Source organism: Neovison vison, chromosome 2 (genome assembly GCF_020171115.1).
Source record: "Neovison vison isolate M4711 chromosome 2, ASM_NN_V1, whole genome shotgun sequence".
In the NCBI taxonomy this organism is placed as follows: domain Eukaryota; kingdom Metazoa; phylum Chordata; class Mammalia; order Carnivora; family Mustelidae; genus Neogale; species Neogale vison.
This window is the reverse complement of record NC_058092.1, coordinates 56,480,024-56,498,543: the sequence shown is the minus strand read 5'-3', so window position 1 is coordinate 56,498,543 and position 18,520 is coordinate 56,480,024. Positions and strand designations below refer to the sequence as shown.

Genomic DNA, 18,520 nt, shown 5'->3' with positions numbered 1-18,520 from the left:
CAGACAAACTACCTGCCATTCACTTGAGCATCACAAAAATCCTGTGGGTCAGTACTGTGGTAGGGGTTGCTAGCTATAAAACCAAACGGCCTTAGGGACATTTCCCATTGGTGCTGTTTTCCAGCTGGGTGGGGTGGTGGATAGATTCCTTAACAGTTCTAAGGTTGAATTTTCTTATCAGTAGAATGCATGGAATAGTACCACGACAAAAGGTGGCTGGAAGGACCACGGGAAGTAATGCCTGCAAAGTGATTTTTCAGAGTGCCTGGCACATTGTGGGCCAGAGTAGTTGTGCTCTTGGGAATGACAAAAAGGGTGAATGTTGTGCCAAAGGCCATTCAGTAAGTTAGGCACCAGAACCCAGTCCTTTTGACTTTTTCTTTTTTTTTTTTTTTTTCCAACTGTTCTGTTATCCCTGTTTTTGGCCCAAGCTGAGAATGTTAGTTGCATAGGTGGCCCAGACTGAGAATGTTAGTTGCATAGGTGGAGTTGCATAGGACCGACTTGTCTCATTGTGCTGGCTCATTTCCTTCTAGTGGAGGGGCTCCGGTGCTTTTTGGTGCCATAGACCCCAAGGCAACCTGCTGGAGGCTATGGGCCTCTTCTTTGAATGTTTTTAAATGAGTAAAAGATGATACTTTGGATTTCAAAGATATTTGCAATTATCCATGTTGCCGATGTTACAGATATATATATCTGTAATTGTAATTGTTATGAAAATGTCATGATTTCCATTGGTAACAAAATTACAGGTAATGCTAGTGTTCATATTAACAGGACTTTGTTTTCTACGTTCATAATTGCAAGAAATGGTAACTTTCAGTTAGAGAATGGTGAAAATGAAGATACAGTTTTTCTCCTTCCAGTTCATGGACCCCTTGAACTTGTTGCAGGGACACCCCAGTGTGCTTCTGACCATGTTAGGAGCCCCTAGAGCCATGTTGGGCTCTGCCCACTGGGCAGTGTGAGTGTGGCTGTTGAAGGCTGAAATGGGTGTGGAAAACCAATAAAACAAATAGTCCACATCTGTCTTCGATATTTCTGCTTACCACATCTGCTATGACCTACACCAGTGCCGTGTTTGTATCAGACTGTTTATGAAACCGAGGGAACTTCAGTTGCCACTCCAAGTGCAGTAGCATATTTCAGATTCTGAATGAGTTTTTTATTCACCCAGCTGGGGCTCCAACAAGGGTGTCTGAGGGCTGACTTACGCTTTGGCTGATTCCTTCACGGGACCCAAGTGTCCAGTCCTCCAGGGCCTCAGTAACACACAGGGACACTCAGTGAATCTTGAGAGAGCAGGACGCACTCCTTGGAGAAACAGAAGCTTCTAGTCAGCTGGGCTGAGGAATGAAGGGCAATCCCAAGGCAATTTCTTAGGAAGGCAGAAACAAAGGGCACTTTGGGTCTTAACACGTGTCTCTGCCACCTCAGAAAGCTGCCGCCGCACTCCCGCTGCCCCATGCTGCTCACTCACCTGGCTCTGCCAAGAGTCCCCTCCACCTGAAGTCAGGAAGGGACAGCGGGCTGATCTTGAAGGCAGTCCACACATGTTGCTCGAATTTAGCCTTGTCTGTGTTATACAGTGCACCATTTTCAAGCAAGGGAGGCCAGTTCTTCCAAGGAACAGAGTTTGTAGCTTTTCTTGGGAGAAAAAGATTAATATTCCATTGCCCCAGTATTTTCTAACATGGCTCCAGCCTGTGGCTGGCTTTTTATATCTGCCGGAGCGACAGTCCGCCCGGGGTGGATTTCAACTCCAAGGGGGTAGCAGCGAGCTCTTTTGGATTCCATTAGCTCCTCACATTCCTCCTGCTGCGTTATTTTTTTAAGGTTTATTTATAGATATCTAAGACGTTTTCAAGCATAACTCTCCATGTCCCAGGTACTGTACTAATATAGTCATCAGAGGATTTATTTTTTAATGTCATTTTGGAATGTCTCAGCAATGAGCTCACCTGAAAGAAAACCTATTGGGTAACTTTTTGAAATAGATCCCAGCCTTAGGTAAAAGGAATGTATTAAAACTCCCATTATGCTCTCGGGCTTGCTGAGAGAGCTTGCATTTAAGCCCCATGAAATATAATGCGAGGGGATCTCGCCAGGATATTGAAGCTCTGAGGCCAGGAATGAAGGGCCCACAGGAAGCTGTGGAATGCAGTGACCTTGAGGCTTTGTAGCTGGGTCCTGTGGAGCAGTCTTTTAATGCCTGCCATTTTAATGGCCTCAGTCCTAGCAACCGAGAGATGGTACATCATAGTCTGGTATTTTAGCCCCTTCCCTCTGGAAAAGAAAGAGGCGTTCCGTTTAGAGGTGGCGGGCAGTAGGGAACAGAAGTGCAATGCAGGGGAGAAGGTCACCAACCTCCACTAAGGGGACCCCCAGGTGCCTGACATTCAGGTCAGACCCCATGCAGCCAACTCCCAGAGAGCCTGTCCCCAGCTCTTTTTTGTGTGTGTGATCACTTCATTCTGTTACTCACAGAGGAAATGTTTCCAGTAAGAGAGCCTGTGTCTGGGATTTGGAAATCTTGTTGTTAAGTGGAATGTTGGTTGTCAAGACTACTGGGTGTAAAGGGATTTGACCTTCACTTGGCTCCAGGGGTATAATTGGGTGGTTTCACACAAAAGTAAATTGTTCAAATGTTAAATCAGGAAAAACAGGAACTGTTCAAAATAAGACTTAAGCAGAGGGAAGATGATTTTCTTTTTTTTTTTTTTTTCTTTCTTGGTTGGAGCTATCTGTTTTTTTTCTCTGGAAGTTAAAATGGGGTGACTGTCACCTCTGTGCTTTGGCATTAATAAGATTTCGGGTTCACAAGGCCTGCTCTGTTGAGACTGCTTACTGTGGTTCCTGTCGGTGGGAACATGCTCAGAACACAGGAGGTCCCAGGCAGGACTAACTGAGAGGAGACGGGCACACACCCACAGTCAAGTGACTCTGTATACAGCTCATTTATGCAGATTCAACTCTTTGCCCTCAGCAGGAAGTATTACATTTAGGGATTACAAATTAAATAGTAATGGTAATTCTGCAGTCTTCCGCTAAACAAGGTGCAGGTGTCTCAGAGCAAACCTGAGATGGGGGCATGAATTTGCTAGTTTCTCAGTCCATCTTAGCACCTGTGTCTCCCTCATGGTATGAGCATCTTATTTCAGCGGTTCTACTGTAAAGTTGTATTTTGCATATAGATCCAGTTTTGAATATCTTATATTACTAGGTCTGTATTACTCTATGGATTTGAAATTGCAAACTGGTATATATATACACTGTATAATAATTTGCATTATGGTTAATTAAGTGAATTTTCAAAGGAAGTCTGGTCTTCCATAGTAATTGCTCCATATGCTAACTTAACGGACTCACCACTCTAGGTTAATATTGCTACTCTTGGGGCGCCTGGGTGGCTCAGTCATTAAGCGTCTGCCTTTCACTTAGGTCCTGATTCCAGGGTCCTGGGATTGAGCCCCGCGTCAGGCACCCTGTTCTGCAGGAAGCCTGCTTCTCCCTCTTCCACTCCCCCTGCTTGTGGTCCCTCTCTTGCTGTGTCTCTCTCTGTCAAATAAGTAAATAAAATCTTTTTTTTTTTAAGTATAATATTCCTACTCTTTTATTACATAATGGTTAAGAATATCTTCCTTCGGAGTCAGAGTCACGACTTTCTGACTGAGCAATCTTGGCAAGATAACGTACCTCACTGTGGCACAGTTTTCCCCTGTGTTGAGTGGAAATGCTACCTACCAACTAATGACGCTATTAAGACTAAATAATATCCTCCGTGTAAAATTCTTACAGTAGTGTCTGACACTACTAGTAGCATTGAATAAATGTTAACTGTCATTACCCTTGTTATTTTAAAAAGTCTTAGTTTTGCTAATATCTGTGTTAGAGAGTAATATTTAAGTGAAATAGTATTTATTACCCATTGACTGACTTAAAAGTCAGTCAATGGGTAATTGACTTTACTGTGGAATGCAGTAGTTTCTCTTTACTTTGCCATCAGATATTTCCTAACTACGACTGTTTCTATCCTCCCTTTCTACTTCCATGTACTGGCATTCCTACACATGCCTGTACTTTTATCCATATTCATTCAACAAACATCCATCTGTCAAATACCATTGTGAACCAGGCGTACAGTGGGTGTTTCCTTAGATCTGTCATGCCAGTCCCAACAAGAATCACTTTGAGCAAAAAGGTACTGAGGATTCCCAGCTTATGTCATAGGAAGTAGGGTCTCTTGCAGGAGAGAGACCTATTGAGGGGCCTGCTGTCTTAACAGTAGAAGAAAATTAGAGCTGCCTTACTCCATCATTACCTGTAGTTCACCCAGTCCGGCCTCCCCTCTGTCCTCTCAAACAGAACTGTTCCTTTGTTATGACAGCACACACATATGTTTCCAGAAATTATCTTAAGACTCCCTCTTCTCTTCCATTATATGCATTAAAATCATCTTAAGTATGCCCTAAGTACTGTAATTTTTGTAAAATTACAGTGTTCTCTTCTTTTAAGAAGAGTGACATTTGGAGACGTTTCTAAGAAGTTCGTTCTAAGTAGTTTGAATGCTTATACATTGTTCTAAAATCAGAAGTGGTTATGAAATTCTTCTTTGCCAAAAATATTCCTGAGCACATTGTATCAAGTGAATTATTTCCAGAAATAAGTAAGCATTCATGATTAGTGGTTTATGCATCACAAAAATGAAAAATTATGTATCACCAAGGCCAAACTAAAATTGGTAAGTCTACAGTTAGTTAACCTAATTAATGGACACTCCAGGTCTTTCAAAAGGAAACACCTACTCTTATAACTTTATTATGCCTGGGGCCCCAGTGGGTCATGAGGTATAAAGAAGGTGTTAGGTGAATATAGACCCATTGCCTCATGAGTAGGAGGTAAAATCCACCTGCTTGTCAAAGTCATTAACATTTAGATATAGCTTACCGTCTCACACTGTAGCTCCTATGAGAGGGAGCTCCTAGAAATGGCTTATATAACCCAGCCTCATTAAGTTCTCAGAGGGACATTTGTCCAGTATTCTTCTACTCCATTTATGATTTCCTGTAGCAAGCAGAAGTGGTTAGAATCATTTCATTGATCTTAGAACTGGCACAAGTTTTTCGTCACTAGGCTCAGTAGTTCTGTTGACAGTTATTAGTGTAACCCCTATGTCATCAGACAGCCCTCGAAACAATTACGAAGTCATTAACATAGAGAAAGGCAGCCTCAAAACATTCCTGGAGAATTGTAAAGGCTGTGAAAGATTCATAATTACCTTCATGATTGACTTACATAGAGTGACATTATAGACATAGATTTTTGTTCATTGTCTTGGGAAATTTCTTTTTTTTTTTTTTTTTTTTTTTAGATTTTTTTTTTCTTTTGACAGAGAGAGAGAGAGATCACAAGTAGACAGAGAAGCAGACAGAGAGAGGGGGGGAAGCAGGCTCCCCACTGAGCAGAGAGCCTGATGCGGGGTTCCATCCCATGACCTGAGATCACGACCTGGGCCGAAGGCTTAACCCACTGAGCCACCCAGGCGCCGCTGTCTTAGGAAATTTCTAGAAACATTTTTACTTAATTCTCCTCAGAAACCCTGCAAGTTTGTTTTGTAGGGTTTTCTTTTGTTTTTTTTTTTTTTGTTTTTAAGATCTTAGTTATTTAATTGAGAAAGAGCAAGTAAGCAAAAGAGAGAGCACAAGCAAGGGAGAGGGGCAGAGGAGAGAGGGAGAAGCAGACTCTCTGGGTAGCTGGGAGCCTGATGTGGGACTCGATTCCAGGACCCCGGTGTCATGACCTGAGCTGAAGGCAGATGCTTAACCAACTGCGCCAGCCAGGCGCTCCTCTACTTTGTACTTAAAGAAACTACAGTTCAGAGTCTTAATCTTCTCTTACATTAAACAGAGGAAGTGGTAAAGTCTGCATTTGAATCCTGATCTCTGACTCCAGGCCCATGTCTTTTCTGCTTCCCTGCATTGCCCCACTAAGGAAGGCTACTCACTTATTTAATGAGCCTGTCTTCACTGAGCCCTCTGGGGATCAGGCACCAAGGTATGGCAGTAAACAGGTCAGAAGTGGTCTCTGCCTGCAGGGAGTTTACATCGAGCTCGGAAGACAGACCGCAGAGGAAGAGTCAGAGTTGTGGATAAGTGTGAGACTCAAACACTATTTCCATATATTAGGGATAACCGTGGACTCTTATTTAAGAAGAGGCTACTCCCTGGGTGATTCTGATACGCAGGCAACAGGAGAACCACTGACTTTGTATCTGACATGCAGTAAACCCTCAGTGAATGTAAATTCATACTAGTATGATTTAGATTAAAAAAAGAGGCCTGGGTGCCTGAGTAGTTCAGTCAGTTAAATGTCTGCCTTTGGTTCAGGTCATGATCCCAGGGTTCTGGGATCCAGCCCCAAATCCATTGGGCTCCCTGCTCAGCAGGGAGTCTACTTCTCCTTCTCCCTCTGCCCCTTCTCCCACTCAGGCTCCCTCACTCTCTCTCTCTCTCTCTTTCTTTCAAAAATAAATAAATAAATAGCCTAAAAAAGAAAAGCAGGAGTCCTACAAGGCCCTTTACTTTTACCATATATAGAAGACATTCGGTTTTTGTGTGGGTTGATTCCTGTCTCCGTGTTGTTTCTTCTTGGTTCCAATTAAATGTTACTGTTCTTTTTCCGTAGGTGACGGAAGGCCATTGGAAGTGGGGCGGCGTCACAGTCCAAGTGAACAGTGCCTTTTTCACAGGCATTTATGGGATGTGGAACCTGTATGTCTTTGCTTTGATGTTCTTATATGCACCCTCCCATAAGAACTATGGGGAAGACCAGTCCAATGGTGAGTTTGTCTCTTTAGCAGAGCTTTATTTGGGATAATTCAGCTTCAGTTTCTACAAGATCCACTTAGGAAAGGCTCTGAGTTCCCTGGTCAAACTTGCCCTCCAAATGTCAGTGAGTACCCCTAGGGTACTGGGGAGCCATAAGACAAAAAGCCAGCACAGGGCAGATATTTCTTTAAGTCCTTGTGCCTTTTTTTAAATCTTCAAACATGGAGAATATTGCAGTCTAGTCTGAAAGAGGTGCCCCTTTTAGTATAAAACTTAACATTGCTTTCCTCAATTTTCTGAGCAAAATTGACTCTCGGAGATTATGCCGTATTTATTCTTCTGATCTGAGAAGCATGATCTTAAGCTATCAGGTGGAATGGGACTGGGTTCTGAGATTGAAGACTGAGCTGGCTTCGTTTTTTTCCTGCCCAGTCTTGTGCAAGGCTGTTGACACGTGTCCACACCAAGAGCTATTCACCCATCCCCATGGCCTTCTTCTCCTTATGCTACTGATGCTATGAGGAACCTTAGGGAACCTAACCATTCTGGTTGTTTTGTAGATGATGAAATGGAGGCCCAGAAAGGGGAAGTGCTTGACCGGGGTGTCTCTACCAGCAGTGGCAGAGGGAAATGACTGTCACTGCTCCAGGCCGTGCTCTTAACTTGGAATGGGTGGCCTGGTAAACAACATAACTGATAGCTCCTTTTCCTCTGACAGCTCATTCCTACACTGTTGGGGCCCACCCTTACCTTGCCTTCTCTTCCTCATACCTGCTTTACCCTTGCCATGTTCTCGCTCTTCCCCAAGTATTAGATGCTCCTTCTCAAATCTGAACCAGTGCCCTTCACTCCCTTGGAGCAAAGTCCAGGGCTTTATGTCCGCATGTCTGCTATGGGACCACGGCTGGGCCTTGACCATAGGAAGTACTCAACACAAGTGTGTGTTGAATGAATGGATTCATATCCTGGGTCCATTTGGGTCTAATAAAACCCTCCCCACCTTCTGGGCTCATTCAAAATGCTGCTTCTTTCTTGAAACCTATTCCAGAACACTCCAGTTGGAGCCCAGAGAACTATATCCAATAGAATGTTGTTGCCATGGGATATTGCTGGGTTTTAGTAGTCAAATTTGAGAACCATTGGGTTTTTAATTGGATTAATGAGGTTTTTACTGCAGGACATCTTAATGCCTTACTGACTTAATTTTTACTATAAGTTTTTTTAAATGGGTGGGAGTAATAGCATTCCCCAAAATTATTGAATTATTTGGCCCTGGACCCCTTTATCCAGGCAGTGCTTTTTTTTTTTTTTTTTTTTTTTTTAAATGGTGTTCTAAGGAACAGGCCTGGGGAAACACGATTATCCTTTTCATAGGACACTTGCTGTATAAATGCAGTAGATAAATTTGCCTGTGTCTTCTCTCTCTTGTTGGAACACTGACTCCTTAAGAGCAAGGACAGGTTCTTAAGGGTGCTTTGAAAATGTTGTTTGAATTAATGCTTTAGAAATAAGCGTTCTAGATTAGTTTTTATATTTCAGAGGTGGGCCATTGATCTTGAGAGCTGAGTTAAAAGGAGGGGGTGATGACGGTTATGGTGTGGGAAGTGAAGGGCATCGCTGTTGAAAGTTGGGGCTGTGGATGTTTCTCAGCCACCATCCGTCTCTATACCATACTTGCCACTTCTGTGTAAGAGTGTACTTCTGGCCTGTCTTCCTTCCTGCTCCTTGGCTGGTCGCACTCCGCATGGGGAATGGTGGCACATGACCCCTCAAATAGTGGACCTCCAGAACGCCAGCAGGAAGGGGTTCTGGGCTTGTGAACAAGAATCTTAATTTCATTTCATGGTCATCCTGTTGGACTTTGACAGAAACCACATGGGCATGTCCTCGACTTGAGAGTATTGAGCAGGAATCCAGTAGATGAAGTTCCTGCCTTCCAGGGAAATTCCCCATAAAGCAGTCACTGGACTTACTGGGAAGTTGGAATGATACTACTAATGGGTAATAGTCTGAGTACTGACCGCATACTAGAGCGCTTTATGTAAACTATTCTGGTGGTTTGGGTTCGGTGACTCTGGCATACTACTTAACCTCTGTGCACCACTTCTCCCAGTTGTGTGATCTCTTAAAGTCTTGGAACCGTGAAGGTCTGTGCTTCTCTTTCTTCCCGTTGGCAAAGAGGAGCATCTCTTACGATAAAGTGGCAGCTCAGGGGGGTGATTCTGTCCCAGGTAAGGGATTTCCCAACACTGGTTATAATTTGCCCATCCTAGCACTTTTAGGCACGTGGAAGCCAGAGCTGTGGCCAGCCCCTTAGAGGTAGGCTGACTGCCTGTCACCCTGTTGGGCCAAATGCTTGATTTGCAAGCCAGGTATTAGGCAGCTCCCATTGGGACTTCTTACTCTGCACAACAGCCACCCTCTGAGGCTTAAAGAAACTTTGCAATTGAGAATAGCCCTCCCCACAGATTTGGGCTGGGGGCAGGGAGAGGCTGAAGGCGGCTTGACCTCTAACTTCACAGAAGGCTCAAAAGCTAGCTCTCACCAGGAGGTCCTATCCCCCAAATCCCTTGCCAAAAGTATTTGTGTTTATTTGTTTTGGGATTGTCAGGGTGCCACTAGCATCTAGGGGACAGATTCTAAGGATGCTAAGTGTCCTGCCAAGAGCAAAATAGTCCCCTGGAGTAGGGAATTGTCCAGCCTAAAATGCCAATAGGGCCTTTGTTGAAAAAACAAATTTTCAAGCAGTTAAGTGGGCAGGCTCTTTTGGGACCCTGTTCCGATCATAAACACAAGCCACACAACTTAACGGTTCTGTGATGGTAACATGATCAGCTGTGATTTCACAGCAGCCCAAGAGCCCCCCGGGCAGCTTGTTGTGTCCTTCCATTCCCGCCCTCATGCCTTTGGAAGGGGCTTTTCCACGTCAGGTTCTCAAATCATGTTCCTTCTCTGCCCGCCTTCACTTCTCAACTCTTCCGTCTACCACCAGACCACACAGTGTCTCCCAGGAGTTACAGGATTTTGAAGCTCCTTGGAAAGAGTTAGTTCAGAGTATTATGGAAACCTAGAAAATGAACTCCTCGGGAGTTACACTGTATTTTTAAATTCTGTGGATCTCTGGATGACATCCCTTCTCCTCCCCAGCCTTCCCATGCTCCTTTCCCTTTCTTGTGGAAAGTTTTTATTTTTAAGTTGGCTGGGGCTCCCCCGCTCCTTTGCTTTTAAGGTCCAGAGCCAAGAATTCAGATCTCTGGCTATGGAGAATGAATCCCAGGTGTGTGGTGCTTCTTGCCTTGGTGAGATGGACCTCTGGAAAAAGCTCCTTTGCAGGAACTTGGCAGGTGGTTTCTGATGCAGCCAAAGGGGATAAAGAAAGAGAAGGAACATTGAGAGGGATTGGTTTTTTTGGACGTGGAGAGGAGATGCCAAGAACTATCAGGAGGGAGTGGGTAGGAAGGAAATGAAAGCAGAGAGCATAGACTTTAGCCTCTCCCTTTTGGTCAAGGAATGGACGGAGAGAAACAAAGCAGATGGCAGGTTCTAGAAAGGTTGGCTTTCTAAAGAGCATTTTTTTTTTCTTATACATGTGTTTCTCTTTTACTGTGTGGATCGGAAAATGACCCTTAGAAATGAACCTCTGAGTACCTCAGTACTTAGCACTGCATCAGGTTTGATCAGATGGAGTGACCTGAAGCCCAAAGGAGGGACCAAGACACAGTCCCTGCTCTCATGGAGCTAGCAGCCTGGTCTGAGAGGCAAGGCTTCCTTGGCTGCCTCTTGAAACTTGGGACATGGCAGAACAGCTCTAGGCCGGAACCCTTTCATGTTTTTAGCAGCTGATGGGTGCTGCAAAGGTATGGAGCTCTGGGTTCCAACTTCTAGTTGGTTGATTCATCATAGCTGGTGACAGAAATGTTCTCACGTCAGTTATTTCATATATATAGATAAATCTCTCTCTGTATATATATCTATATATATAAAGATATAGATCTATATATCTATATCTTTAACTATAATCATTTTATGTGTGTGTACATATTGTTGTGTGTTTGTGTACACACATATAAAAACAGACATACAACTTTTTAAAAAAGATTTTATTTATTTATTTGAGAGAGAGAGAATGAGTATGAGAGGGGAGAGGTCAGAGGGAGAAGCAGACTCCCTGCCGAGCGGGAGGCCCCGATGTGGTTCTCAGTCTCAGGACTCCAGGATCACGACCCAAGCTGAAGGCAGTCTCTCAACCAGTGGAGCCACCCAGGCGCCCCGACTTGTTTTAATTTAGCAAAGATATTTTAGACCTCATTCTTTTAAGGACCTTCACATTTTCTGCCCGGCTCCTGCTACCTTCTCATTAAAGTTGTTCTTTTTACCTGTTCCCATGAGCCATTTGTGAATCATTCTAGTTGTCTTCCCAGGCAGACACGAATTGCAGCAGGCTGATGTTAACCTTAGGTCGGAGCGAAGACGGCATCTCCCAGGGGCTCAGCATCGATATGTCCACACTCAACAAACTGTCCAAACCCCCTCAGCCACCAATTCATGTGGGAAAAAAAGTTGGAGCTGCTTATGAAGTCAGACAATTCTTAATAATAGCTTTCGTTTCTGTGTTCTTTCGTCTATAGAATTCTTGTCAGAAGGTTTTAGAAAAAAAACTGAGAAACGGAATTCCTGACTGGATGACTGTGACGAAGGGTACAGGAGACGCTCTAATTGCCAACTGGTTGCTTTCTATTTCTATTTGCACTGAATGTCTTCTGTCTGACACACTCATTCTGCTGGAAGCCACAGCAGCAACCCCGGGTCCTATGTCTTGGTAGCTCGCTACCACGCTGTGTCAGTTTTCCTGCCAGAGGCTTCTAAGGTCTCCTGCTGCTTGTTTCACAGGAAAGGTGGCTTTGGCTTTTGTTGCCTCAATAAATGTTTGGTTTGAGTCATGAGGCTTTGACAGTGGCTGCCTTTTATTGAGGCCTTTCCCCTGGTTGCGTGTTAGATGACCCACCCATGGCTGGCCTGGCTTCTTGATGTCTGTGAGCATTGATGGAAGTGGTCTTACCACCAGGGCCGGACTCGGACTCTGGAGTGGGTCTCGATATCCTTGTCCTAATGAAGATGGGAAGCCTGTCACAAGCCATCACCAGCCGAACGCCTCCGCTCTGCTGAATGGAGCTGGGCACTTCCCGTCTCGCGCCTCTCCCAGGGCTGCTGTCCTTCCAGTGACCTGATCTTTCCTTTCCCTGGCAAAGTAAATAATTTTTTCCAGCTCTTCAGATGACTATTACCCTACCCTCAATCACCTTCTTGGGAGGAACTTTCTGCTTCCTAAATTTATCAGTTTGGGAAGCCTGCTATTGCAGATACCACAGAATGAAAGACTTAAAGCAGAAATCTATGTATTTTTTCACAGTTCTAAAGATTGGAAGTCCAAGATCAAAGTTTCGGCAGGACTGGTTTCTTCTCATGCTTCTTTTCTTGGCTTGTAGATGGTCATCTTCTCTCTGTGTCCTCACATGGTCTTTCGTCTGTGTGTCTCTGTACCCTAATCTTTTCACATAAAGACATAGATAGGTCTTATTGGATTAGGGACCTCCCTATGACCTCATGTTTATTCCATACCTCTGTCTCCACATATAGTCACATTCTGAGGTACTAAGAATTAGGAGTTCAACAAATGAATTTTGGAAGGATATAATTCAGCCCATAACATTAAAATTTCACTCAAAATGCCTAGGTTTTATTGTGTCCACCCTCTGGCAGTTGCCTGGTACTTGGTATCTAGAGGTACTTTGGAGGTAAATGGGGAATGGCTCACCCCATGCTTGGTATAAACCACCTAAATGCCTGAAAGTGATAAGAGATGGCTGGATCCAGGCCACTGTGCCCCAACCCCTGGAAGGGGTCACAAAAACCAAGCCATCCTGAGGCACACCTATTTTCCAGCTGAGGGTTCCATGGGGAACACAAGGGCTGCTCTGCTGGGCTTAACCACCCACACACAGTGGAGCAGGGAGGACCTGGATTGGTGTGTACCAGGAGAGTCTTTGTGGATGCTATAATGAGCACTTAGTACCTATCAGAAGCTGCAGTGGTTATTTATATTCTTTGAAAAAAGTTTTTTGAAGATTTTTAAGAACCTACTCTCCACTTTAAAAAATGTATATATATTTTTATGTGTGTGAGAGAGAGCAGGAGCAGGGCGGGAGGGGTAAAGGGAGAGGAAGAAGCAGACTTCCCACTGAGCAAAGCGCCCAAGGAGGGAACTCCATCAGGCCACCCTGGGATCACGACCTGAGCCCAAGGCAGAGCCTGAGCCACCCAGGCGCCCCCTATTGTCCAATTTATTTTCAACACCCAAAGTGTAGGAGGGACGTCTTAGAGTCAACCGCAGTCCTGTCCATGGAAATAGTTTAGCTTTACAAACACTCTACTCTCCTTGTATTTTTTAATTCTGCCACGAACCAGGCTGGACTCTATTACAGAGAGTTACCGTTTGAACTTAGTTTTGAAGGTGAATAGGAGGGAGGTCAGTATGGGACTAGAGAAAATTCCACAGGAAAGAATGAAGTCAAGGGTGTTATAAAAAGAACATAAGCTTTGGAGGTAGACATAGATGGTTGGGAATCCTGGCTCCAGTGTGCACTGAATCTGACCTAAAGAAATATGAACTCGTGGTGCCGGAGCTTTCTGGCTTCCAGGTCTGGGTAACACGGTGTTCATTCGCCTTGGTGGTTGTGAAGACAGAATTAGTTAGCCCCATAATGTTGTAAGACTGCTGGTCTCCAGATTCTGTGAAACAATCTTGGAGTTAACCGTAGCACATTTTCTTTCCTTTACTCCAGCAGCCACAGATACACAAGGGATCGTCATTAAAATGTGGCCAGTCTTAGGGAGCTGTGGTAATTGCTGCCTCATTATAGCATCGTTTATAAAGCTTTCCGTGTCTCCGGGACGTGTTCCAGCCAGTTAGAATCAAGCAGCAAGCAGCTACATACCTATAGATGCCATATCATAAATAGGGATCCACTGATAGTCCTTGGTGAGTCAATCCAATGCCAGAGATTAGTCCCATTTCACAACAGTTAGACAGAAACAAGCCCTCATCCCCTTGTTAATTAGCTGAGAGCAGCTGACACCATAAGCAGGGAAAGAGCCTTACTGCAAACTGAAGAATTCTTGTCTTTACCTTTCTTAATTTTTTTCCCTATTTATTCTTCCCTTCTTCCCTAAACAAGAAACATAATGCATTTTTGGAAAGGGTTTTGTGGATTTTGGTTCTTGGTTTTGTTTTGTTTCTTTTTTCTTTTTCTTTTTTTCTTTTGTCTTAGAAAAGACTTTGAGCATGTTTGTGTACTGAGTAGCAGGAGCCAAGAGTGAGGGAGAGGAACAGATGGAGCAAGACCTTGGCAGAAGTAGGGGTTGATGGAGTTTGGAAAGAAATGGAGGGATTCCCACTCCTGCCATGTTCCTGCCGTATTCCCACATTCACTCCCTAAGGGGGATGCGGGTGCGGGGAGCTGGCCTTCAAGGTGCAATAAAACCACACGTGAATGAATCATAGATTTGTCCAGCCAGGGTCCCATTGGTCTGGGTCCTCATCCCAGCTCTGCTGGGAGCAACCTGGTTCACATCAGAGAAGTTAATTGCCTATTTGAGCCTCAGTGTCTTGCTGTCTTACAAAGAAATACAAGGCTTGCTGACCTGCTCCTAGCGCATAGGGTAAATACTCATAAGTAACAGCTCTCTTTACTACCCAGACGCTGATACTGTGTGCGTTAAATTCTCTTTCATCAAATACGGAAGCAGAGTTAACATGCTGCACATCTCATCCAGATCATGCATGTATATGTTTGTGACCTGACACATTGTATGTGGACTCCTCTTCTGCGGGCAGTCTTGCTGGCTGGTAGGAACTGGATTGTTTCCAAAGAGTCAGCGTAGCCTAAAGGTTCGACAGCCTGGGTTCCTGAGCCTATTGGTCTGGTTTGAATCCCACATCAGTTTCCCAGCCTGGCCCTTGGGCAAGTTACTTAACCTCTCTGTGCCTCATCTGTTTTCTCATCCATAGAACGGAAATGAGGACGGTAGCGATTCTGTCAAAGCACTAGTATGAGGATTAAATATGTTAGTATTTGTACAGTGTTTAGAACAGTGTCAGCACACGAGAGAGACCTCTCTGTGTGCTCATTAAAGTAATTTGGTTCAAGTGGTATGTAGGATCATACACATTTTTTAGGACATGCTAATGAGAATCGCATTTTAAGCTTAAAGAATTAGCATCTTGGGTTCAAAACCTGAGTAGAATTACATTCTAGTGTCTATTTTTAGTCCTCAGTGAAAGAGATTCTTTAGGTAAACTCTTGGAGGTGCTAATGGCTTTATTGGGGTGGTCAGGGCTGTCTTTGGAATTTTAATGACTCACGCAGACATCCACTTCCTGACTGTTGCTTTGAAGTTTTGATGGCTCACCCAGATATGCAAATCCAGAACTAGCTTTGACCCAGAAATTTGAGGCCTAGGCATTGTGCTAGACTGAGGAGTGGGCTAGAAGTTGCAACCGTGAGAATGCAAGCTGGTGGCCTGGGAAAACTTGCTTGTTGTACAAGTAATGGTTCAGTGTGGCCTCTGGGGGCTCTGCGGAAGGCTTCTGCAGGCTTTGCACCCCATTGGTCTCTGTGCTGGCCCAAGGAAAGATAAAGCTGGATGTGCTGGAGGCTGGCCTGAGAGCCCCTTTATTACTTGCTCTGCCCCCAGTTCTGTGGATCAGACCCTTGGGCAAATAGCCCTCAACACCATTAGCAGTCCTTTGCATCAGCTCATGACCCAGCTGCTGAAAGAGGGGAGTCTCTTGGGTAGAAAGCCGCAGACCAGCATTTACTAAGACTGATGCTGCCGCACAGCTGCTGAGAAACGGGTCTAAGTGAAAAACTAATACCACGTGGCACATGTGAGGAGCACCAGCCTCGCAGCCTGCGGGACCAGGGTGTGGGGTGACTCCTGGGTTCTGAGGCCTGCAGATGTGTTGAGGCCCAGCAGTTCTTAGACTAGTGACAAGACATTAGCTGTAAGCATAGGACTGAAGCTTTCTTCTAAGTTTCAACCCCAGTTGAAAAGTACACTTATTTATTTAATTCTGTGCTTTGAACTGGGACAAATTTTAGTCCTAGAAAATATATGTACACAGTAGAAACATAAAGCTATAAATATATAAAAAGCATATATCGTAATAAAATAAAATATAACATATAATAAAAATAGACATAGAACATATACAAATCACAGACCTAACCCTGACCTTTCATTCTCCAGCACCTCTTTCTGCAGATCTGCAAGTCCATGCGCATCCCACCCAGACGCGGTCTGAGAACAGCTAGGTCCTGATGTTTCCCATTTTCCCTTTGCCAGTTAGTTACATGTTTATTTAGTTTGCCTCATGGCAGGTAGGGGGCTTTAATTCACAGAAACATATTTTTTCTTGCTAGTGGAGAAAAGACTACATCATTCTGTTTTAGCAGAGGAATATGTCTGTCCCTGATGGGGAGTCCAAGACCATAGGTGTTGTGTACAGAATTCCAGGGGCAGCAGAAAATTTTGAGCACATTTCTAGGACCTTTTTTTCCAGGAGGAGAAAACCCCTAAACGTTTCTAAACCCAGTCTGTTAGTAAATATAGGCAGGTCTTGTTTGCCCTCCGGTGGCGGTGGCGTAGCTGCTTTGTAAATTACTCACAGCAAGTGTGTCCGTGCCTCACAACCCCATCCCTGGGGAGGCGTGTTGTGCTGGTTTAGCCTGCGTTGGCCTTGGAGTCAGACTTTCCTTGCCTGGCCTAGTTCCTGGCTCTGTTGTGTGTCTGCCTCTCCACCTGGGGCAGTGTCCTTACTTCCCTCCCTGTTTCCTCATCTCTAAAGCTGCTGGGATCCCAGCGCCCACCTGGGGTGGCTCTTGGGAGGATTAACTACGATTACATATAAAGCCTGGAGAATGGCGTCTGGTACAAAGTAAGCTCTCATTAAATGTTAATAATGACTACACATGATAGAAGCAGTATGCTGACTCATCTATCATTAATATCTCCTCCCTGAGAGACAGGAATGCTCCCAAAGTACCGCAGAGCCTGAGTGAAGGGGGTGCAGCGTTGGCCCAGGTGTTTGTGCCCTGGTGGTCTCTGGAAGCTCGGGATGTGAAGGAGGGCTGGTGTTGGGGCAGCTGTTACGGCGGCGAATGCCAGCTTCTTCCTCCTCGCACACATCTCACACCAAAAACCTCTTTCAGGTGATCTGGGTGTCCACAGTGGGGAGGAACTACAGCTCACCACCACCATCACTCATGTGGACGGACCCACCGAGATCTACAAGCTGACCCGCAAGGAGGCCCAGGAGTAAGAGGCTACAGCATCCGGCTGGGACGGTCCCGCATCTGGGCCCCTCTAGCTAGAGCGGGGAGCGTGCCCCAGAGAGCTCAGGCGCAGAGGAAAGCTCCAGGCTTCTGGCTGTGGTTTCCTGGACCAGCAGCAGAGACGTTCGTCAGTTCGCCTTCCGACTGTAGCTCTCGGAGGACAATTCCCGCGGCCACTAATGCGTTGTGTATGATAACAAAGCCTCTGATATGACACATTTTCTGTGATCATTGTTAATTAGTGACATAGTAACATCTGTAGCAGGTGGTTAGTAAACCTCATGTGTTGGGGGTGTTCTCCTTGGGGGATGGTTTGGGCCAGATGGGGTCTATATGGAGTGGAATATTTGACTCTCTTTCCTGTTTTAGATTCTAAGATAGATTTTAACATCTTTGCAGGCCAGGATAGGCTGATGTCATAGTCTTCTCAAACCTAGTCTGTGACCACTTGTTGTCTGTTGGGGTTTTTTTTTCTATTTATATCACCAACTAGCCTATTGAGTTAATATTTAAGTTGTCAATAGATGTGTGTCCCTATTTTTTATGGCATAATATAAAATAACTGAATTTCATGAGACGGTCTATTACGCCAGGGGCATTTCAGCTTTGAAACCAAATCTGTATATCCAGTACTAACCAGTCTGTTGGATGTGGGTTTTAAAAAATGTTTGCTAAACTACCCGAGTAGGATTTATTGTATTAAATGGCCTTTGGGTCTGAAAAGCTTTTTTAACCTCTTGCTTAAAATGTGTTTTCTTTTGATAAGATGCTTCCAATAGCCTCCAAAAGTGTAGATCTGATCATTTAAATAAACCTGTATGTATGTGCCCCTATGGATACGCACACGTCGTCCTCCGCCTCCACCACCGCTCATGCCCGCGGGATCTTTTCCCTGCTGAGTCTGGGGGTGGGGGTGGGGGAGAACCGGCTGGGGAAGCAGCTTTATGAAAAGTTAAAATATTTTGCCACCACATCGGAGTGTTTGGGGGGATCGTATCAATTTCTGGAGATAGGGTCATACTTTCTGTGCTAGGCTGGCAACAAGCGCTCACACGTGTGGCCCCAAGGGTGGGGAAGAAAAGTTAGAGGATGTACAGCCGGACATCTGCACCCCCATCCCCTTATTCCCACTTCCCAAGTAGCCTGTTTCATTGCATTTTAACTCTGTCATCTGAGAGGCCACGTGGCACAGCAGAGAGAGAGGATACCGGATCGGGCATTCCAAGGCACGGTTTCCTGTCATCATTAACAAGATGACCTTGTTGAAACCTCCTGACCTAGCTGTTCTCTCACCTACAG

At 44.8% G+C, this 18,520-nt stretch overlaps 1 protein-coding gene across 2 annotated transcripts in view; it reads left to right on the top strand.

Moving 5' to 3' along the window:
• Positions 1-18,054, top strand: part of WLS (Wnt ligand secretion mediator) — a 101,885-nt gene extending 83,831 nt beyond the window's left edge. For both annotated transcript variants that reach the window (XM_044238443.1, XM_044238442.1), the window contains exons 11-12: positions 6,685-6,838; positions 17,099-18,054. In XM_044238443.1, coding sequence (XP_044094378.1) covers positions 6,685-6,838; positions 17,099-17,208 — 264 coding nt within the window. In that variant the 3' untranslated portion in view covers positions 17,209-18,054. The remainder of the gene's footprint in view (positions 1-6,684; positions 6,839-17,098) is intronic.
• Positions 18,055-18,520: the final 466 nt, after the last annotated feature.